At 37.8% G+C, this 23,781-nt stretch overlaps 4 protein-coding genes across 8 annotated transcripts; all 4 read right to left on the bottom strand.

Moving 5' to 3' along the window:
- Positions 1-2,618, bottom strand: LOC111805171 (uncharacterized). The gene is made up of 6 exons (XM_023690099.2): positions 1,707-2,618; positions 1,507-1,602; positions 1,335-1,400; positions 1,189-1,254; positions 324-647; positions 1-247 (listed from the first exon to the last, which is right to left on the bottom strand). Exons 1-6 carry the CDS (start codon positions 2,226-2,228, stop codon positions 191-193), a joined length of 1,131 nt encoding a protein of 376 aa, XP_023545867.2. The 5' UTR covers positions 2,229-2,618; the 3' UTR covers positions 1-190.
- Positions 2,619-3,151: 533 nt separating this feature from the next.
- Positions 3,152-9,001, bottom strand: LOC111805078 (putative E3 ubiquitin-protein ligase RHG1A). Of its 4 annotated transcripts, none has more exons than XM_023689952.2 (6): positions 8,860-9,001; positions 4,982-6,774; positions 4,450-4,503; positions 3,967-4,065; positions 3,735-3,875; positions 3,152-3,628 (listed from the first exon to the last, which is right to left on the bottom strand). In XM_023689952.2, exons 2-6 carry the CDS (start codon positions 6,683-6,685, stop codon positions 3,491-3,493), a joined length of 2,136 nt encoding a protein of 711 aa, XP_023545720.2. In that variant the 5' UTR covers positions 6,686-6,774; positions 8,860-9,001; the 3' UTR covers positions 3,152-3,490. The 4 variants fall into 4 exon arrangements, with proteins under 4 accessions (XP_023545720.2, XP_023545719.2, XP_023545721.2 ...); XM_023689951.2 differs by lacking the exon at positions 8,860-9,001 and adding an exon at positions 8,424-8,835; XM_023689953.2 differs by lacking the exon at positions 8,860-9,001 and adding an exon at positions 8,424-8,835 and having other exon boundaries at positions 4,982-6,705.
- A 6,841-nt stretch (positions 9,002-15,842) lies between these two features.
- Positions 15,843-17,162, bottom strand: LOC111805075 (WUSCHEL-related homeobox 4). 2 transcript variants are annotated; one of them, XM_087128479.1, is made up of 4 exons: positions 16,979-17,158; positions 16,721-16,942; positions 16,309-16,602; positions 15,843-16,219 (listed from the first exon to the last, which is right to left on the bottom strand). In XM_087128479.1, exons 1-4 carry the CDS (start codon positions 17,093-17,095, stop codon positions 16,079-16,081), a joined length of 774 nt encoding a protein of 257 aa, XP_086984605.1. In that variant the 5' UTR covers positions 17,096-17,158; the 3' UTR covers positions 15,843-16,078. The 2 variants fall into 2 exon arrangements, with proteins under 2 accessions (XP_086984605.1, XP_023545717.2); XM_023689949.2 differs by having other exon boundaries at positions 16,721-17,162.
- A 4,227-nt stretch (positions 17,163-21,389) lies between these two features.
- Positions 21,390-22,910, bottom strand: LOC111805074 (ethylene-responsive transcription factor RAP2-1). Its single transcript, XM_023689948.2, has one exon. It carries the CDS (start codon positions 22,605-22,607, stop codon positions 22,173-22,175), a length of 435 nt encoding a protein of 144 aa, XP_023545716.1. The 5' UTR covers positions 22,608-22,910; the 3' UTR covers positions 21,390-22,172.
- Positions 22,911-23,781: the final 871 nt, after the last annotated feature.

The raw sequence follows: 23,781 nt of genomic DNA, 5'->3' as shown, positions 1-23,781 counted from the left end.
TAAACTCAAAACATAAACATCTCGAGATTTTGTTGTTAACCTGTTCTACAATACATTTCTAGTAAGTGTGACAATACAATATTATGCCGTTTCTGTAATGTTTGTAGCAGAACATCCAACAAGGAAAGTAAGGAAATTGCTTCGTTTAAAGACCATACTTTAGAGAGTAGCATCCTGCAACCGATCGCAACTAAGACGAGTCCTTCCCTGTCCGAGCGCAATCTAACTGCACGGCTGCTTGGACATCCTGCATATTTGCAAGAAAATAATTGGTACCAATTCCACAATCGCAGAAAGAAGTTTGTTGTTCTTGTTTTTGTTACCTTGAAATTGGAGGAAAGGTCAAACTCCCCTCCGTAAGCCTGTATCGTGGGTTCAAAACCGAATGCCATTTCTGAAGTTGTCGTGTTTGGTGCGGAAGGGATGGCAATGGACTGATCTGAAAGGTTACATTTGTTGGAAAGATTGAACGTAGATTGCATGGGACAACCTTCGTTCCCAGTAAACGATGTGTCTATTCCTCTTCTGGACATTAGAAATGCATTTCCTACGTCCAAGTCCAACCCCATCTGAGGTAGTTGAATTGGCTGCAGCTTTCCTGGCAAGCACACTGGTAGCAAACTCAACCCATTTCTCATTGATAACATCTGCATAGCCCAACGTCAATGATAACAAGAAGTTTAAATATGTTCATCAAATTATGCCCATTGTCTCGACCAAAATGAAAAATGGAACAAGCTGTTAGCAACGAAAACAGGGAAAAGTTTAGAAAGCAATGATCAAGAGAGGTAGTATTCCAGATCCTCATTTCTGAAGTGAAATGTATCATTACCAAATGTAAGTAAGTTATACTAGGAAAAACCTTTACTTCATGAACATCTTCTCCCGAGAAGTAAAAACTAGAATGCAATTATTTAGAAATTTGAAGTTCTCTGATTGGTTGGCAACCCCAAATCAAAAAGCTCTGGCATATTTGACACATAAATTGTGGACAAAAGGAATATTACTTTTTGATACATGCACATAAGATTCTGTGGCTCGAATTCATGGACTGTTTAGCAACCAATACAGTGAACGAATGCATATAAAGAGAGATGAGTCCATATCAAAGAAAAGTGGAACCGTGATCAAATTCTGAGGCCCATAACCCCAAGACAAGATCAGGAAAGAAAACAAAAGGACACCCACCTGGACTTGAAGTTGAAGCTGCTTCAAATACTCGATTGCTTCATCCAACATTGAAGCTTTGTCCGTCTGTCAAAAGCACAATCTTCTTGTAACATTAAAGCATAGAGAAGTGAAACTGTCATAAATCTTAAATTTGACAAGCATACCTTGTTCGAATTGGGAATTAAGTTCTGAAGGGCTTTCATTTTCTCATTGATCCTCCTTCTTCGTCTCTGGCCCACTCACCAACAAAATTAGCCGAAGTTAAGCAATCAAAGGCTCTTAGTATAAACTTAAAGACAAGAATGCTTAGAACCGGGGACCCAATATGAAACTGACCTTCTCCGACATGTTATGGACCTCAGCGCTTCTACTTCTCTTCGACGAACTTCGAGGCAGATCAGTACCGAACGGAACTTCTGGCACATCCGCACCCTTCAAAAGAGGATGGAATTAACTTAAAGGTGAAGCAAAAGCTTTATTTGGGTAATGGAAAGATGGTGAAAACTGAGAAACAGGAGGAATTTGTAACAAGTTACCTCGCTATCACAACTGAAATCCCCAGGATCATTTTCAGATGAAAGATCCCTTCTCTTCAGTGGCGCATTCGTATCGGAATCCACAGCGCAGGAGGAAGAAAACGCGTTGTCCGAACTTTCTTTGACGAAATCCCCAGGATCCGACAATTTCACGCCGCCGCAAGTGGAGTTCATAGCTAAAAATGGAGCATCGGCAAATCTCACATCCCTAACACTACAATCCGACAAAGCGTGGTTGAAAGCACGACTCGACTGAAGCCAATCCTCCGGAGAATCGAGCATGCAGGACACTCCGGCGACGGAGGTGGATTCCGGGCGGCGCGAAAACAACGAGGAAGAGTGCCAAGGAGGTTGAGAATGCAACAAGGGCGCGAACTTGTTCTTGAAGGAAACGAAAGAAGGGGAAGAAGCAGAAGAAGTGTGGGTTTGAAGGTGGGGATTGATGAAGGAAGAGAAATCTTCTGGGTCATGAGGCAAAGCAACAACATCCGAAGAAGGGGAAGTTCCGTACAGATCCGCCATGATTGAGGCTGAAAAGGGAGTGGTGGAAGGAAGGATGAAGGGTGAAGGATGAAGGATGAAGGATTACGTTGGGTTTGTTGGTTTAGTTTGAAATTGAAGTGGGAATTGTGCCCAGAAACGCTTTGGAGTGCAAGAAAATGGATATCTGTTAGCTGTGGAATTGTATTTGCATCGTATTGGTTTGCGTTTGAGTGTACTTTTTCTTGGATTCCGTCTTATCTTTAAGCGTTGGATGGTTCGTTTTGTTGGGTAGAAAGCAAAAACAAGGATTAAGGATTTCATTAATGGTGTTTCTGAAGTTGCTGACTTCTGGTCTGCCTCCCGAGGTTCTTCAACTTATCGCCTTCCTTCTTAATCCCAACTCTCCCGCCTTAATCTTTCCGGCTTTCCCTTTTCCTTTTTTCTCTTTTTATGCTTCACGGCCCATCAATGCCTTCTTTCTCAAAATTTGGCCCATTATTTCTTTTATTTACAAAGTTTTCCAAAAATACAGCATTTGTCTTTTACCTAATTTCTTTTTCTGCCCTTTTCTTTTATCATAATTTTAACTAATGTGAGTAGTTGCAGTTATGCAATTCAATTTCTCGTTGCCACATGACCATTTTGCCCTTCATATATAATTTTCTTTTTGTTAAAAGTTATAAATAGCATTCTTTAAATTTTAAAATTTTAAAAATTGATATGGAAAGAGTAGTAAATGAGAGATGGCAAAAGAGTGAGAAAGTCAAAGACGTAATAATGAATGATCCTTCTTATCCCGAAACGTCACCGTTTGGCAATTTGCAATTTATTTTATCCAAAAAAAAAATTCTACAAATAAATAAATAAATAAATGGATCGAATATTAGGGAGTAGCATATGTTTTGTGAGCTAAAAATATGGGAAAATCCGATGATTGAGATATATTAAGGACCAACAATCTCTAATGTCAATGGGAGTAAACATTAATTAGTTTGACCAACCACCATCCATAACATCTTGAGAAGCTAACAAACAATTCCTTGCCAATTACAACCCTTGAATTTTTGTTCTTCCAGAATAAAACCAAAGAAAAAAAAAAAAAAGAAAAAAAATGATTGCTTAATTTTACTACTTGTAGAAATGTATATTATAGAGCGACTTCAATGTGGCTGGCTCCTCTTCATTTTTTGCGACCAGAGGTAAAGGTAGAGATTTGGCATGCAACACCATGGCATTTCGTCCCCCCTCGTTTGTTTTGCACTTGCTTGCTTCTTTCCACTCCTTCTCAGCATCAGCAAGCATCATTCTCGGCTTGCTATGCCAGTTGTTTTGCAGATGGGACACAGATTCTTCTGCATCAACCACTGCTTAATGCAATCCGTGTGGAAATCGTGCCCGCATTCCAGTGTTCCCATGTCGTCTCCTTCTACGTACTCCTCCTGGAAATCAGGTGGGTTGTTAGTCGACACCAATCAAATCAGCTGTGTTCAAGAGTGATTATAAAGCTCAAAAAACACGTATGAGTATGAATGAATCTGTTACAACCTGACAAACACAGCATGGTTCTTCCTCCACCTGTGATTCAACAGCATTCACATGCTTCTTTTGTTTCAGTCGACCAATTATCGTCTCTTCACTTAGTCCTGTGTTGACATTTCCGATACGCTCTTCCAATGCCAACAATTCCTGCACTCAACATACTTTGAACATGAACAAACCAACAAGAAAAAGGTCCAAAATAATGGCTTCAGTTGGTTATAGTTTGCATCAGCCCCACCTCATATGACATGTTATCAACGTCCAGACGCATATCCCTGTGCCTATCATACATATCAGCCATCCCAAAAAATAGTGACTGGTCCAGGATCATCACATCCTAATAAAAACAAATTATAAAGCAACATTAGACCATGTACAAATATCTCAGAGCCCCAAATGAAGTTTCAAGCCAAGGAGGCATAATTACAAAACACAAGGCCCTGTCCTAAACTATCATCAAGGCTATTCATATCAACTAAGTGAACCATTTTGATATTACCAAAGTAAAAGCGCACCTGAAAGCTTTATTTCTATCTGTGGACTAGAAAAAGAATACTGGAGTATGAACAAGACAAGTTGCTGTTCACCACCATTTTCACATTGTAACTAATCTAAACAAAAACAAAACATGCAACATAGACACTGCTTGTATCTCAATTGCAACCATGTAAATTAGCCAATGCACAAATTGACCATGATACATAACCAATAAGGATCCTACCTCAACTCGTAAGCTTTCACCCCTGCGAACAAGGCCCAAGACATTGCGAATCTGCTGCAGACAAAATTAATAACATGTGAGCTTCATATTCATTTCAAAAGGTAAGATCACTAAGAATCAATGGATGATAGACTACCAACAGTAAACTAAACAGTCAAAGACAGCATTACAATCCTCCAACTCTTTTTTATAGCACAATCCATACTTGTGATGTAAGTTTATTTAGAATTGAAACTAGAGCAAGATTGATAAAAAGAAGGAAAAATTCAATCCAGCAACTTAGAAATGGCAATTTTCATTTTATAAAGGCTTGCATTAAAAGAGAACCTTCGTAGATACTCACAATTGTAGAAATTATTTTTAATTGGTTGAATAAAGGGATTTGCATTAAAAAGAATTCATGGACCAATGATGTTCAAATGATTCATCAATCAAAATGAACAGCTTTGAAGATGCAGACAGGCATCCAGACAGAGCACATATATGCATCTAGAGCCGCCCTTCAATTACTCCATGAAAAATATTAACATACCTCAGATACAAGTCTATTGTTGTCACTTCCTTCATTAGAAGTAGCCAAGGTTCGTAATGAATAGGGAAGACCAAGTCCACCATCACCTCTTCTTTCCATCCATAATGCTGACCTCGGTTGCAATAAATGGTGCCCCCGGCGGTCAGATCCAGATGAAAGAACCATATCCTGAGCCAAAGTAGAACCTGATCGCTGTGAATAATTATTTATCCTTCCCCCAGACTCATTTGTTGCAGAAGAAAATAGCTGCCTACGAACATATTCTGTTAACCTCCTGGGAAACTGTGTCGGAGAACTTTCAGGAGGAATCCAAGGTCCAGAAGAGGGATGGACCCCTGCACTTGAACCAACCCTGGATGTAGAAGCAACATTTCCAGGAATGGGCAAGCTCGAAGATGTTAAACCTCTACTTGATTGATTTTGAACCATATTCCTCAGCTCATTTGCTGGGACAAACATAGGATGTTCAGATACGTTTCTTCCCATGTTGTTTGGTCTCACCTCCTCACGTTGCACCACCTGCCTCTCTCCTGCAGAGCTTGATGAATTACCACTTCTTGAAGTAGAACTTCTAATCCACCTATATGGCTGCAGACTTCGAGATAAAGCAGGCACGTGTATCATAATAGGCTGACCTTGAGCAGATAAATTGTCTACAGCTGCTGCTGGCCTCAAGTCTAATACATGCTCAGCAGGTAGAAGTCTTGCTGGCGGCTGGGAAGATGGGCCCCCAGGATGCCTAACAACAGTTCCTACCGATGCAAAAGAATCTTGTGCATTTGATGAACTAATCCGTATACGATAGTTTCTTTGAGAACTGTCTGAGTTCTCCGCAACAATCGACTCAGAGAAGCTGTTGGACATCAATTCACCTGTACCTCGTATAGGGGCTTGATTCATTCGTGCTAGTGGAGCAGGTATGCTTAACCTACTTCCTGTGTTGTAGCGACCAGGTAATGCTGGAAGAGGGGGCTCAGCACCCCTTTCAATATGCTGAGAGTAGCTACTGCTTCCGCTTAAAGAGGACTGTGCAACATTTCCTTCAATAGATTTTCTTTTGCAGGGTGCACGACGACCTTCCAAGGAAGAGCCTGCTCTACCATCATTTGCAACCATTGGAAGTCCACTACTTCCAGAAGGAAGTAAAAGAGGATCAGATGCAGTAGAACATAAAATCCCCCCTTCTTCTGATCCACTAGATTTATACACGTTAGTACCTTCGTTAACTCTGCTACTGTCACCTCCATGACTAGCAAAACTTGCATTTAAATTCAGAGTATGAGGAATACTATTAGAATTAGAATTTTGTATAATCAGTGGGCTCAAATTCACATGACCCAGTGAAGGATTATTTGATGGCTCACAGAGTTGGTTTTCGGTGAAGGGACCATCTGCATCACGAGTCATCGAAGACCATCCAAGCTCAGCTTTCTGCTCATCAGGCAGCACATCAGTTTGCATATCACAAGAGCTAGGTTCACCCAAGCTCCATCTGCTCAAACTTCGTTGTTCATGGCTTACAGAGCTAACATATCCAGAATTTACATCAGGAGTAGGCAATAAATAATCTGGTATACGGTTTTCTGCTGGATTCCACATGTTATTCCAGTAAACTGGTTGGTTACCAGGATTATTTGATGAAGATCCATGTTCAAAGTTTATTGTTTCTGACAATGAACCGACACTACTCCTTTGCCCTTGCATTAGAGAAAATGTACAATTCCCTATTAAATAAGAGCCAGGTCAACAAAGTTTTCTGGACCATAAACCAAGTCACATACACTTGACTGAATCTGAAAACCGATGAAACAGAAAGCCAATTAGAATAAGATGTTATAGGGCTTTATACAACATTACGAATTAGCATGTAAACAAACAAACTCATTGATCAAACACAACACTTTTGCAGGCACCAACACACTTGAAACTTAAACACAGTACCAAGTACTATTTGCTAGCATTCATAATATAAACAATTTCTAAATGAGTATAGGAATGTGGACCAAGAATGGATAAAGAACAAAAAAAAAATAATCCAAAATGACAAGATAAATCACAAAGTTAGAGCTTCATGCCCTCAATAGATTGACATTAGCAGCACAAGCAAACACCAAGAAATACTAATTTTCTCTAATTCAGTTTAATGGTTATCTATAGCAATCCAAGCCAACAACCCAATACTACTAAGCAACACTTGCTTCCTATAAATGGAACTTCAATTTATTTTGATTACAAACAGATACATGTTATATGATCAGTACAAAATTTACTATATTTTGAAACCTCTAATTCCATCCATACATGTGTTGGCCTATCAGCTAGAAATAAAACTTAATCAGCACAGAGAAACTTCAAAACTATATGAAGATATCAACAACAAGAACTTCATGTCGATGTCAAAGAAACACTGATTTTGGCACTTGGTAACAATGTAACACTGGAAGTTTACAATATTGTCTAAAAAATGTTAAATGGCATCTTGCAGGTGAAATGTCCAACACCTGTGAGAAATTGCAGTCCCATATCATGCATAGAAATGCATGCAACATTATATCAGCGAAGAAAAGAAAAATAATAGGATATGGAGGAACCCTTCAAATCCAGAATGTAAGCAAGCACCCAGAGACAACTGATGATAACTCAGCAACATAGAAACGTAATATCCAAGTGCAAAATGTTCACTTCAATAAAACATTTCTAACGTGCAAGCACTTGCAGATTCAATTACTCATTTGCATGTTTCTATCCCTAGAAGAGGGCTCACAACAATGGCGACGCTCTCACATTAATATTATGAAATAGTACATAATTTCATCTAGTCCAGAAACTGTCCCAAATGTCAAATAAGCAAATGAACCAAAAATTGTGGGTTAAAACTCAGCGAAGCGTCAAAAACACATCCCATCCATCCACAAGAGGAGAAACGATAAGGCATCGAAACTACAGAACTAAATCCCAGAATCGATTAAAATCAGACACCCAGATTAGGCAAACAGCTTAGCCCCAACTACGATCAAAACAACTGAAATTTTCTACTCCAAACAACCTAGAAAAAAGCACTGATATAGGCGGAGAAATCATGGCCGCTAAACTTATATCCATACATTTTGGCGTGATTAGAACCATCATCGCCGAAGTCACCGATAAGATTAGTTCAAAATTCAGATTGAAGAAGTCAAAAGCCAAACCCTTTCACCCTTCAATATACCCCTTAACAAAACCCCCAAACGAAGAAGATTATAGTTTATTTTTTAAAAAAAAAAAAAAAACGAAAGAATATATGATGTTGAACAGTTTTCATATTATCCGCTAATTCTGTTAAGGCATTAAAAAACCTCCTCCATAATAGACGATAATAACCACAAAGATCAAACATTCGATTATTGAATCATCCATCGCCCAGAACCGATCAACCAAGAACAAGGAGGTCAAAAAGACTTACCAAAGAGATGGAAATTTGAAATTTGAAATTTGAAAAGGGAAAAAGATGGCCGGATCTATGGAGAAGGATCTCGGATGAAAACCCAAGGAAGTAATCCCTAAACGGAAGCGAGGGAGAAGAAAGCTTTAAGTTTGAGAACCTCCCACGGAACGAAAGTGGGAGATAACAAAACCCAGCGAGTAATGGGTGAGGGAAAGGTGGGGGATGTGAGGTAGACAAAAGACCATGTCCAAGATAAAAACTTGAAGAATTAACCCAGAAGAATAAAAAGGAGAGGGAGAGGGGGAGTAACAGTTCACACGCAGGAGGACAGGACAGGCAAGGGCGTTCCCATCTATAGACACAGAATTTAATAAAATTTCTTTAACCAACAATGAAAAAGAAAAAAGGAGAGAGAGAGAGAGAGAATAAAAGTGTGTCCCGTTGCGACGCTTACCAAATGGCTCAGGGCCCAGGTTCAAAGTCTCCATCTTGTGTTGGTGTTGTTAGAAAAGAAAAACCCTCAAAAGAGAAGAAAACTAAACACGCAAGAAAATTAGTGAATATAAAGAAAAGACCCGCCTCCCAATGTCCGCCATGGACAGCCTCAGCCTCAGCCCCACCCCCACTTGCCCACTCCCCTCTTCTTCCTCCTCCTCTTTCGCCTTCAATTCCACCCTCTCTCTCTCTCTCTCTCTCTCTCTCTCTCTCTCTCTACAGTGGATTAGGGCTGTAAAATATGACCAAATAAGATGCACAAAATAAAAAGCATAAACGTGGCAAGGATCCTTTTCCTTTCCTGGGTCCCTCCCATTCCTAAACTTGAGATTTCGTTTCCTTTCTTTGCTGCCACGGCTGTTTGTGTGTAATTTTTGACCATCTATTAACGGGGGGAAGTTTTTCCTTTACCCAGCACGTGGTCAAACAAATGTTAATAATCACAATAATCATTCAATTTTTTATTTTTTGCTTTTATTTGCTTAATGTAACGTATAAAATTTGCAAATACAGAATCATATCACATCCCTCGTATTATATACGTTTTGGATTTTATTTGGCAGTGTTGCTTAAAAGAATGTGAAAGGCTGAAGCTAATTGAGTATTAGGCCAGATTCTTAACCCAACTTCCCCTTTTGAAATGAATGCCCACCCCCCCCCCCCCCCCCCCCCCCCCCCACCGTTCATGCCTCAATTGTGGCCCTATGCCTTCTTTTTGGTTTTGGTGCCATTCCCACTTTTTTGTTCCTCTCTCTTTTATTTGTTACTGTCTTTCAAATGTGGATTTGCTTTGCCATATACCCTCTGTTTCTTTATGCCATCAAACCAGGCCTCACAATATGATACCAATTTCTCTATACCATATGGGTTTGTTTGTTTGCTTGTTAAACACCAAAGCCTTCCCATCTCCTAAAGGGAAAACTTTATGCTTTTTTTAGAATCATAATCACACGTACTTATTATAATAACGTTCCACCATAGACAATTTACAACATTTCAATGCTTTTGACTAATTGGAGAAATAGATGGCCAAACCTAAGGCTTTGGCTAATCAACAACCCAGACGGCTTGGCTTAGATGCTTTTGCTTAGTTATAAAATAAAATATATCACTTTAATATATGAGGGCTCAATCATGCACCCACATAAATTTATACATCTAGAGATAGAGACAGAGACAGAGACAGAGAGAGAGATTGGCCCTTTGAATAAAGAAACCACTCGTGAAACGGAGGCAAAACAGTGGTTGGTTGCCAAGATGGAACCGTGAGATCCATCAATAATTTCATATAATTACCATTTCAAATCCATTTTCCTTCTCTTTTGCAAATTCAGTATTACAAATCATGGATCTACCAAACCCAGAAATCAGGTATTTGGGGTCATCCACCTAATTTACTGTGCTTAGGCATAAAGGGTTGAGGAGAGTGAAATTAACCAAGCATTTGAGATGGGTAACTTTTCTTATTCTTCTTTTAACCAACGGCGGTAGATATAATTATGAAGTTAAACCGCGAGGGAACCAAGATTGCCTTTCTCCTAACCCACCATTATAAGTGGGCATCTTTGTCACTTGCAAATTTTCTTCTCAAAATGAGTAGAAAGAAGATTGAAATTGAATCAAAATGAATGTGTCAAAGAAAGAAAATTGGATGCAACTTTTGTCAATAATCAAACAGCAGAAAAATGTGCTAATCAATCCCACCTATCACCCAAGAACTTTAAATAATATTTATTTAAAAAAAAAGGAACGGAATTGGTACAACAAATGAAAAGGCGTCTGCTGCAATAATCACTGAAAACTGACATGCCAATCCCTTTCATCTGCAAATGTTGAAGTAAATATATTTACCAAACCATCAAGTGAACAGAACTGCAGGAGTTTAAGAAAGAAGGGTGAAAATGATGCAAAGACCAGTCCTTGGTGGAACGGTCACTCACCCATAGCTCCAAGACAATAATATCACAATGCAACTCAGACTAAGAGCAATAAGCAGAAAAAGGAAAGAAAAAAAAAGGCCTTTTTCATCGTCAAGTTTCATTGAACTTTGCATACAAAGTTGGAAATTTTGAAAGTAACTCTTCACATTAAAAGCAAAGAATGGTAATAATTATTGGGTGAATCTTAAAACCGAACTCAATATTTTCAGGCCATCAATTAACTTGTATGAGCTGTGTTCAAAATTATCAGGAAACTTGGTTCGTAAGATGGAGTTGATACCCATTCAAGTCCTGGTCCATAAGAAAAGTATTTGCTCCCAGCTTAAGCCACACACGTGGGAAGCCACCAGCAGTCCAATCATTATACAGAAGAAGGTAATCAAATAATTAGGAAGGAAATTGTGAAAAGGCAAGCAAAACAGAAGCAATTTCGCAGAGGTTTCACAAACAGAAACGTGGGTCTGATAAGATAAACATCAAACAGTTCTCTTTATTTTAATTGTGTCCACTTTCATTACAATCCACGTGTTAGAAGGTAAATGTTGTTTCCTAGGTGTCGGCTGAACATTGGGAGTTGCAGGACAAAGAAAGGCAAACTAATGACATGCACAAGGTCAATACGAAAATGCACACCGTAGGATATAGATTCGAAAGTGTCTTACGCTTTCTATGCCAACAAATGTAGCTGACTACAAAATGCAAGACCGACGACCGTTGAATTTTGGAAACAGCCACATACCCCTCATGCGACCAGCTGGGATGTCATACAGCGTCTGGAAAACACTCCTTAAATACCCTCCGCCACTTGTCTTCAAAGTCTTAAGTGACTCAGTACTTGTGAAACTTCAATTTGGCCCATCCTGGAAGCATCCATGTAGCAAAGAAGCACCTGCATAGAGAAAAGTTTTAGCCTAGAGAGCAGAAGCCATGGGGAAAAACCTTAGAAGACCACATCGCGGGGAAGTTAGCTGCTGAAAACCAAATCCGATCTATATAGAGGAGAGCCATGGTAGAATTTCTCTTTAGGAGAAAGAAAGAAGAAGAAGAATGTACGCATAACGTAAATGGACGCAGAGAACTTGCAGCTTTCTTTTCTGACTGTTTGTTTCTGCAGCTTCTACTACTACTACCAATTTTTCAACCATTTAGAACTGGTCATCTTTGACATACACTCCATGTTAATACTCAGAATTACAGCAGAAACCATCATTGATTACCCTCCCCGCCCCCCAGGAATATTAAAATCTTCAACCCAAGGAACACCAGAATATCATCGAATACATGCCCGCAGAAGTCATCCCACAACAGAGGTGGCGTGGAGGGAAACGCATACGAATATGGGGAAACCATCTAGATCCCAACAGCGAAATTTACAAAACGAATTATGACAATCATGGGTCATGGATCTCAATTAAACTAATAGAATAACTATCAAAGTCTACGATATTTGATCATCTCAGGCAGCACTATTTGAGCCCCTAACCCTCTTAAAACATCTGAGGTTGACCATTTTACCACCATGGTGATTGCCACAACGCATAAATATCAGTCATCATATCCATAGTAATGAGAGAAATTCGCAAGCTACATTCGAATAAGAATATGAAGAAAAAATCAAGAGAAGAGAAGGATGAGAACAAAATATTTGGGAGAAGAAAGCAATAACATCAAAGCTGCATATTCCAGATAACAATTTTTTGTTTCTTACAGGAAAGACATTTATATTAAATGGGGTAAATATCGGCTACTATAATAGTGTATTCCATGATGGGAAAGACATAGTTCTACTGAAAAATGCTTACACATTGAAGAGTTTATGCAAAAACGCTTGCACGGTGCATGGAAGAGAGGTTTTAACAGAAAATTTCCAACAGTAATATATAGAGAACATTAAGAACGGTTTCCTGAAAGTGACACAAGCAACCTACGAGCGAGTAGTCTGGAACTTATAAGGTTGCTCCAATTTTTTAAGCAAAAATCCAATTATCAATTGCTCTTACATAAAGAAAAACTATGGGAACTGGGAACTGTATTTATTAATCAAAAAAGTAATTCAAGGAGATGGTCAGTTTCCCTTACAAGCAATCTTAATATTCTTGCCTCACTAAGCGAACAATCTCCCCGAAAACTTGAAAAATCTCCCATTTATACAGGGGCGTGACAAACATTAGCTCTATCATCTAGTTAAGAGTACAAAAGAATCAAGGAAATATTAGAATTGCCATTCAATAGGCTTGTTCTTTAGTTCAACAAAATAGCAAATCCCGAACATTAGCGAATTCTCTAACAATTGGGCATATTCTGTGAATTTAGTAAGGGCTTAGAGAAAAAAAGTGACAAAGTTGGAACTGCATGGTTTTAGCATAAAAAGAAATTAAGAAACTTTGAACGAGGAAATTGTAGCAACTCGAAGATCACTAAAATTTATCATCATCAACCAAGTTTATATCTAGATACTTGGCAAGTTAATCTGCTCAGTCAACTCTTGAACTCTTAACTCACAAATTTTCAGAGCTTTTCAACCTACTCTTTATCATTCAAGTCCATTAATTGCTGTCCAAGAGGTGTATCAACGTCCTGTTTTGTTAGTTGTTGATCAGCATTCCGTTAGTTTATCTATCCCATTTTGTGCAGATTTTTCATTCTCAACTTATATCTTGAACAAAATCATAGCCGAGAACACACCAGAAGCATCTATAACAATCTTACAAGATAAGAGGAATGCCAAAAGAAAAACAAGTGTATGGTAAGACGTTTTATGCTAAGTTGCTTTGTCCAAATGGTGTACCACAAAAATATAACACTGCCCACACAAAAATTTCCTTTCAAAATAGCACATCTAGAAGAGCCTCCAATTACAAAATTACGAGACAACCGAATAAGCGTCCGTGGGACACGGATGAATACTATAAACAATGAGCTTTGGTCTGCTGGTGTAGGAGAGGTTGTGAGGTCAAATCAGATGCTCAACCAATTGATAGTTTTGATTCAAATCAGATATATCAGAAACAGCAACATAAACGAAAACGACCCCTCGAGTTTCATATTTTATAACATTCCAGAATATGACATAAACAAGAAGGAAAAAGAATTAGCAGAAGATAGATAAGAACGCACCTAAACAAATATATTATGAATCCGTCATTTCTGGGTGTGGGTGGGGCAGCGACGAAGCAGCACAATTGTAATGGGTTTGTCAGTTAGTGAAGTAAAGAACGAGATTGAGTCAACGCCCCCTTGCAGCTCTATTACATGGAAACAGAACGAAACAGCCCAATCTCTCTAGATTTGGGCCCACCAACATTTGTTGCCGAAGAGCCCAATCTCTCTAGTCCACAAGCATTTGGGCCTTTTTGTTTGTGTTGACAAATCTTGGACTGGGCTTTTGAGCCCGATACTAATTTGTGTCGTCTTCGATTCTAGTAATTGAGGTGAGTAAGGTTGGAGGGCAAAAAGGGAATTGGAGAAAAAGTAAATAAAAATAAAGGCTAGTGCCATGCATATCGACAATAAGCCTAGGAGGGAGGCTACCGAAAATATCCTCTTCCATTATATCTTAAATTATTCTAATAAAAATAAATAAAATTAAAATTATAGTTCGAAAAAAGAAAAAAAAAAAAAAAAAAAAAAAGGCAAATAGGATGAGAGGAAGTTTGTTAGGACGTGAAAATGTGATTAGACACGTGGCCCACCAGAATCTAACACGATCTACTTGATTGATCAATTGGGTAAAGTCTCTTTATTAAAATAAAAAAATCAAACCTAAACTCCTTCCTCTTATAATCATCACACTTCTTCACTAACCCCAATTATAAACACTAAAATACCAATTAATCATTTTCATACCCTCTTCCAAATTTATATCATTCGAGAATAATGCTATTATTATTTTTATTTTTTTTTTTAAAGAATGGATTTTGGTAGGGAATTTATTATTTTAAAACTTTTGTTTAATTTCCCACTTAAATTTTTTAGAATTAAAATATTTTACAAATGACTTTTGAAACTCGTTACATTTCCAATTTTCTAACATCTTCATTATTCAGCTTTAAATCGCTTTTTGAATAGTTAATCTCTCACGCCTCCTTCTTAGATTCAATATTTTTCAATGACCGCGATTAATTAAATTATTAAAAAGAAAAACTTTTGATCTTTTGTGATGAATACTCAACCAAGTTAGTAATTCTTTAAAAAGAGGCTCGTGTTATTTTATTTTTGAAATCCCAAAGCCCAAAATAATTTGAATAACTTGATGAAAACAAAATGAATTCACTCCATAATCGACCAAACATAAATGGAGAGAATTTATGATAATTTGATGATAATAGAAAGTTGAGACATGAATGTTTTGTTCTATTTAGACCCCATCATCATCATGATTGCGAACAGATTGTGAGTTATGGTAATGGACAAACATAAATTTGACAATTATTTTGGATTTTGGAAGGAGTAGCTACCTATTTCCATTAGTTGTATTATTATTATTATTATTATTATAATGATGATGATATTTGAAATTAACGGAGGGTGTTAATATTTGGTTTCCCTCCAAGAGGATTGGCCCCCACTTAGCACTTGTGGCAGTGTGAATTAAAATACATGCATGTCACAATTTACAACAATCGTCCAAACACAAAAGAAAAGAGAAAAGAAAAGGAATTGATGTCCCGAGATTGGGTTGATATGCCACTTTATGAAAGTGTTGTGTAAGTAAGTGGTCTATTTTTCTTGTCTTTCTTTTTTTTTTTTTTTTTTAATGCTTATGTTTAATGGTGGGAAAAGTGTAAGTTTGAAATCCGAGAATGGAGGATAAGGTGATAAGGAAGGCAGGGTCGTGGACTTCAGTGTCCAATAATGCCTCTCCCTCCACCACTTTTAACCTAAAAAGCCTTCCATTTTGTCAAACAAAAGGATGCGTGTTTGTAAACAAGTGTTGTTGGTAAAAGGAAAAAAAGGAAGAGAAATTGGGTGAGAGAGAGAGAGAGAGAGAGAGAGAGAGAGAGAGATAAAGAGAAGAATTAGATAGATGAGTACAAAGAGAGTGGTAGTTGTTGTTGTGGTTGGCCTTTCTTTTTTCTTTCTTCTTTCTCCAAACCCAACAGAAAGAAGAGAAAAAAAGAGAGAAACACAAATTTAAACCACATTCGGGACAACACAGCTTATCAAAATTAAATTTTTTTTTTTTTTTTTTTTTTTTTTTTTTTTGAAAATTGGGGAAAAAAATTGCAACAAATTGGATCATCTGCGTTCTGGGTGCAACGGGAATAAGTCCAGAGTCCTATCACCGTCCTCCTTTTTACACAATATACCGTTATGTTGTACGAAACACTCAAACCCCCAGTACAAGCACTTCTTCTTGTACGGACTGTCTTCCTCTCCCTGCAATTGTAAATATATTTATTTAGATATAATGTTGGGTTTTGAGTATTTGAAATATATGGGATGATGGATTGAATTTTGTAGCGTACCGGGAAGGAAGGGTGGAAGGTGGGGAGGATGGGAGGAGGGGGAGTTCTGGGGGAGTGGGGAAGACCCAGGCTGTTGCGCTTCTGTTTCTGTCGCTCACGGGCTTTGTGATTCTGAAACCAATAGAACACGTTCTTGCCTTCGATCTTGCCGTAGTTGCCGAGCTGGGCAGTGATGTGCTCGATTTGTTGGGCATTGGGAGTCCTCATTCCTCTGCTGTACAGCATCTCCAATATCCCAATCTGTTCTTGGGTTGGATTCCACCTCGTCCCCCCGGGATGTGTCTCCACTGCCGTCTGCACAAATTTGATTGAACCCCCGGGGTAATTTCTCAGTTTTAAACAAACCCCAAACCCCAAACCCCAAACCCCAAACCCCAAGACAAGGTAGATAATAGTTGCGGTTAGTTGTTACCTGGGGGGAAGAAGAGGAAGAAGAGGAAGAAGAGCCTTTGTTGTGGTCATGAGAGGAACCCAGTTTTCTGGGGCCACAATCGGGTCGGATGAAGGTCTTGAGGTCCAAAGTGGTGAGCGTGGTGGTGGTGGTGGTGGTGGTGGTAGTGTTATGATCGGAGGAGGAGGAGGAGGAGGGATGTTGTTGTTGATGTTGTTGTTGATGTTGTTGTTGATGTTGTTGTTGATGTTGTTGTTGATGTTGTTGTTGATGTTGTTGAAGCTTAGGGGCAAGAGGGCGTAAGCGCTTGCAGCCGAGGGAGAGGGAGGGTTCGTCCCAAAATCCACGTGCGAACTGATGAACCTTCATGCTTGATCCCATGGTGAAGAATGGCATCAAACCCACCACCTCTTATTATATAGTATAATTTCCCTCCCAAAGGAAAAAGGAAAAAGAAGAAAAAAGAAAAAGGTAAGTAAAATGGGTAAAAACAAAGTGGGAAATGAAGTGGTGCTTAGAAGAAGCAAGACCAAATGATGAGGTGAGGTTGACTTCACCATTTATCTTTTTTCTTTCGGACAACAAAGGGGCAGATTACAGGAATACTCCAGTTTTTTATTTATTTATTTTTATTTATTTATTTATATTTATATTCAAAAATAAAAATAAAAATAAAAATAATACTCAAGGTCCTTCCAAACAAACTAGGGAAAATGGAGTGATTGTTTGTCTTACTTAAAATACTTCCCTTGCCTCAATTTAATATTATTTTATTTCCACCTTAGACCACAAAGGTGTTTGTTTTTAGGGTTTATGAGTTTACGAGAGTATACAATGTTAAAGCTTTAAGATGTTTAGGATTATAATTTTTAGGGTTTTTAAGTGTTTTTGAACCATCATTACTTTTTCATCATCGTCTAACGTCTCAATACATATATTCCAAACCACTACAATTAAATTTCTATTTTCAAAACTAATTATTTTTTAAAAACGATAATCTAATCCCTTCTTTACCCTACATTGTCCGCTTTTACCCATTATATATCTTCGTCACCCTCACAATTTTAATCTAATCCACTCCCTTGGGGTCCAACGTTCTTGCTAGCACACAACCCAATATTTAGTTCTAATATCATTTGTAACAACCTAAGCTTATCAGTAGCAGATATTGTTTGTTTGGACCGCTGTCAACTTCCCAATTAGGAGATGTTTCAACATCTTTATAAGAAATTTTTCGTTCTCCTCTCTAACTGACTTACGTGCGAACTCACAATAATATTTGAAAGAAAATAAAAAAAAAATAGATAATGGAAGAGAGAATTTTGACTCGTGGTTGGAAGAAAAACAACAAAAATAAATCTTCTAATGCAAGAAGACTCTAACCTCGTACTAATATATTTGTATATTCATGATCTTCTCTTTAACTAGTCTTAGATGAACATACGGCATGCATAAAAAAAAAAAAAAAAAATATATATATATATATATATATATATATATATATATATATATATATATATATATATATATATATATATATAGTAAAAGTTGGTAAAAATTTTGAGTGGTTAGAATAGCTTCTTAGAGATTAGAATGGGATGAGGGTTTTTTTTTTTTAATTTTTAAATTTTTGGTAAGAAAAGAAGATGGAATATTGGTGTAAATTTGGGGGGGGGGGGGGGGAAGAAAGAGAGAAAGGGATATTTGTATTCATGAGGGTGCAATGCATGTGGGAGAAGGAAGAGAGTTGGGCAGTCAAATCGGGTGGGTTTTATTTTCTTGCTTTCATCATAAGGTGTGTTTGCTTTTCGGTGCCCTCTCTTCCTCTCTCATCCTTTTTACTATAAAGCTGGAAACACCAAACCAACACACACACACACACAGACCAAAACAAACAAAACAAAAGTATAATTCCTCCAATCCCAACAAAACTCTATGCTTTATAATTATTATTGATACCATACGGTGGTGTGGTGTGGTGTGGTGTGGTGTGGTCTGAAGTGAAGTGAAGTGAAGTGAAGTGAGAATCCATTTAGATATATATATATATATATATATCACTGAAACAAAGCCTCCCGCTGTTGACGCAATTTCCCAAATATATACCCCCCGCCGCTCTACAAATTACAATATTACACGCTTCTCAATCTGCCAGCTGCACACTCCTCATTACTATTAACTATCATCAAAATTCAAAAGCCTTCTGCTCACTCACGTGTGCCTCAACCAAATAACTCATCTAAGATGATAGCGCACATGGGATTCAAATAATGTAATCCCATAAAAAAACAAATCTTTGACAAATAGAAAAAGGGTTACTAGATTTGATATGGATGGGTAGCGTAAAACCAAGAGACAGCTAACCCAATGCCCCTTTCCTCTCTCAATTATTCCATCCTGCCTTAGATTTTGTTGGTGAAAGGAAGGACAGCATGTGTTGTTCTTGTTCTTATATACGTTCTATTATTCTCCTTCCTTCCTTCCTCCCTCTAACCTAACCATTTGTTTACTATTCATTATTAATGGCCTCCAGTAGTAGTAATACAACAAATGAACATATTAGTGGAAAATGGTTGGAAGTGAAAGGGATGATGATGGATGAGGAAAAGGATTAGTCAAAATGAATTAGTGTGGACTGTGATGGAAGGTAAAAGAGAGATTCCCCCCACGTAGTGAAAGGCAAAGGCAAAGGCAAAGGCAAAAGTAGAAAGCAGACGCACGGTGTGGCTCTCAGTCTCAGTCCCGCATTCATTTGGTGCGTAACCAATGATTAGGTTAATGGTTCAAATGTTGAAGATTGAGATGAATGCGGGGGAAGAGGAGAGGAATGATGTCCAAAATGTTGAAATTACTAGTATCATCATCATCATCATCATCATTACCCTTGACTTGACTCCATTTTGTCCTCTTTTTAAAGTACCACCCCCCACCATCTTCATTACCATCATTTACATTTACATTAACACCAACCTCTAATATTAACATAACTCAATTCAATTAATGAAGTTAATGAAATTTAGCGAGGGAGAAATTTAAAAAGGTAAGAGGGTGGAGGGGGATGGGATAGAAATGGAATGATTTGAGTTTGGTATTAAGGAAAAAGAAAGAAGAAATGATGGGGAGGGGGGGGGGACGTGTGATTTGGGAGGAGGTGGGATGATGTTAGGGGGGAGAAGGTGGGTCCCACACAGTGGAAGAAGCGGTGGGAAATGATGATTAGATATTAGGGGAAGACACAGCCATCATTTGCACGTGTCTATGCCCCACACCACACATTTCCCACGTAACCACCTTTTGTTCAATGTTTTTAAATCAACGGCCCCACATTAGATGATTAATTAAGAGGGGATTAATTCAGTGGGCTTATATTATTCTGGAGCCCAATAATCTCATAACCTCTCCTTCATTCAGCCTTTTATTTACACCAACTTATTTATTTTGTGTATGGAAAGCTTTATTTATGGGTAGGAAAGTGATAGTTGAAATTGATGGAGAAATAGTAGTAGTAGAAGAGGCATGATTGTTTTTGAGTTGGGGCCTATGACTTTACAATTTTATTTTTTCCCGAGAAAAAAGTGAGGGAGGGAAAGTTGAAGGATTTAGGTGTTGTCATGTTAGGGAAAGTGGTTGCATTTTCGTACTCGTAAATAAAAAGAAATAAATAAAAAAAGTGGGTTTGATTTGAATGGCAAATGGATGGCAGTCCAAATGATGGTATGCCTCTGCTAACGTTCCCTTTTTCTTATTCTTTTTGTTTCGCACAAATTCAATTTTCACTCACACTCACACTCGCACTCATCTGCGATTGATTTGATTTGATTTAATTCTATTCTATTCTATTCTGTACCTCCTCTCCAATAATTCATCCATTTTTTCTTTTTAATTTTATTTCTTTTTAATTTTATTCTCACCATCTTCTTCCTCAAATATTCCACTTTCATGGCAGCCCAATCTAGTTGGGCCCAATCTCCTCTCATCCTCCAAATATTTTGGGCTTACAAACAACACACTACCCAATAACATAAAACCTAACTTTTATATATATTCTTTTCAAAAATATCATTCAACATTTTGTTTCCTTATATTTTTACTTTTACTTATTCATATAATTTTATAATTAAAATAAATATAGAAACAAAATAAAATAAATCAATTCTATCTCATCTTACCTACCATAACATGTTTTTTTTAAGGTTTGTTTTATTTAATACATTTAATATTATATTTTTAAACACAAACGTATTGTTTATTTGGTTTGAAGCTTTAATGAATGATAAAGAAAGTACTCCTAGATGCATTTAAGAAAGTTATAAAAACATTAATTAAGAAATAAACCACAACTAAATTATAATTATTATTCACCCTCTGCATTCAAACTTTCAATTACTAAACTAGGTTCATATTTACTAACATACATACTAGTCAACTACCAAATTATACAACATTTTCAAATAATTAAAGAAAAACTCGAAAGAAAATATAATAATAAGAGAGTGAGATATTAAAACTCAAGACTCTACTTAATGGTATGATATTATTTTACTTATAAACTCACCGTAATTTTTTTAATAAACTCACAGTAATCTTCTTAATGAGTGGATGTGATATTACTCTCATTAATAGGGTCTCATTAATAGGGTGTGGGCGAATAATATATAATATATATGTATGTATAAATGACAATGCCAGCTAAGTGCCAAGTGGTCGGTCGGATTTATTATCTTGGAAAACTCCCAATAAAATTTGTGAAAAGTGTCTGTTGTCTTGTCAGCCTATCGTCTTTGCCAATATAAAGTATAGGATGATAAATAAATAAATAAATAAAAATATTACCACCGACCTTCTAGAAGTAACTTACAATTCTGGTTTCCGTTTCCGTTTCCGTTTGGGAAGTCAAGTATCCAACATGACGACGGCGACGGCGACATTATCCTTCGATTCGTGGACTCCACACGGCGGCCCACCCAAACAAAAACTCATCCTTATCTTCTTCTTCTTCTTCTTCTTCTTCTTCTTCTTCTTCTTCTTCTTCTTCTTCTTCTTAGCAAAATTTAGAGCAATCAACGCTGCATTCCCCTTATTTTTTTCTTCCTCTTCTTCCTTTTTCATCCCTTTCGTTCAAACACCCATTTTCCCGGAAGGTGTTAAAATAAAACTAATTCAGACCAATCGCAAGAAATTAATAATGCAAAAAAAAAAAAAGATAAATCAGAGCCAGGATCCATCAACAAGCTTGCTTTACCATCTCCCATGTTACAAATTGGAAGCTATAATCAAAGATATAGCAAATCAAGAAGGGGAAAGGGGGAACCACTTTGGGTTCGTTTCAATTTAATTTCCACCCCACCCCAACCCAAGATTTGATATTCTTTCTTCCGTATTTCATCATCCTCATCCTCTTTTTGGAGAACAGGGGGAGAGCTGGTAAAACATGAAAAATATGTGGACAAGCCTATCAAACAGTGATCCTCACTCAACAATCTTCATCCGAGCTTTCGGGCTCCGGAAACTGGTTCAAATCGGGCTTCTCGGAAATGGGTTTTGATTGTCGGAGAGAAGTTCGGTTGGCGGCGGCGTCCACTCTGGCACCCACCTCAATAGCTCTTTTGCGAATTGAAGAAGGTGAAACGTCGAGAAGCTGGTGGTCCATGTCCTGTAAGATGAGGTCGGGAAAGTTAAGGCGGGCGGATGGGCCTCTGAGGTAGAAGACGGCGGTGTCGTAGGCTCTAGCGGCGGCGAGGGGGGTTGTGTAAGAACCAAGCCAAATCCTAGACCGCTTGTTGGGCTCCCTGATTTCGGCGACCCACTTCCCCCACTTCCTCATCCTAATACCCCTGTACGGCTTCTCCTGCCGGCCTGTCAGCTGCTTCCGCTTCTCCGGAATGGTCGAGTCGCGTGTTTGTTCCATGGTATTAGAGGTAGTTGAGATTTGGGTTTGGGTTTGGGTTTGCGTTGAATCACTTGGAATGGAGAGCCATAAGAGAGAATTGGGTACAAGTTTGTTTATATGGGGAAAGGAGAAATAAGAGGAAGAATTGGAGACGGCCACCACGTCGTCCAGGGGCGAAGGGACAAATCCAAAGATGGCCGACAAATTCAATCGTCTGTCACTCTGTCTGTCTATCAAACAATTAAAGAAGAAGAAGAAGAAGAAGAAGAAGAAGAAGAAGAAGAAGAGGAATTGGAAGGGAACCCAAATTACATAATTAGTTTATAGACCATCCATCCATCCATACACCCATCCATACATCCATCCATGAGCTTAGGCGGATAAGGGATAAATAAATGAGAATTGGACACAGAGGGGGTGTCACGCATGTGATGAGATGGGGGGGGGGAGAGGCCAATATTGGATTAGGTTTCCCAATGTTTGCGCCTTTACAACGCAGTGCTCTAATCCACACAAATGAATTTAAATCCCAAGTGTTGGGTATTTTATATTTGAGGATTACAGAAATTGGGAATGATATAGCTATATTTTTATTACTTTTTGGCAATAATTTCTATTATATATTATATAAATGTCCCATAACAAGAATCATATCATATCATTCGTAACCCTTTGTTTGTGCACAAAACAAGTGGTTATTATAATATATAGTTTTAGAGAGAGAGAGAGAGAGAGAGAGAGAAAGGTCGGTGGTGCTTGGTGGATGAAAAGATTGAGAAAGAGAGGGAATGGCTTTTCATCCACGCAATCAAGATAAATGGAACCTCGTTTACGCCAACTCTTTTTCCTACTTTAACTTAATTTTCACTATCTTGTTTCCATTTTAAATTAATTTGGATATAATTTCGATTCTTATAAATACTAAAATCTTTAACTTACGAGTAAAACAAATTTAATAAAAACTATACACAACAGACAAAAGCTTTAGGATCATGGGACAAAATTTAACCCGTGATTAAATTTTTTAATTAAAGTTGTAGGTATAATTTGATAAAGAAAAAGGTATTAATACTTGACAACTTCTATTGTATTCCGATCGGCTACTCTCCTCGACCAAATTTAATTAGTGGACGTGGATGTGACATACCAAACAGGGTGGGCTCAGATTAACGAATATAATTAATGGTATTAA

This window comes from Cucurbita pepo, chromosome 11 (genome assembly GCF_057944985.1).
Source record: "Cucurbita pepo subsp. pepo isolate OVF chromosome 11, ASM5794498v1, whole genome shotgun sequence".
NCBI classification, from domain to species: domain Eukaryota; kingdom Viridiplantae; phylum Streptophyta; class Magnoliopsida; order Cucurbitales; family Cucurbitaceae; genus Cucurbita; species Cucurbita pepo.
This window is presented reverse-complemented; position numbering and strand designations above follow the sequence as displayed.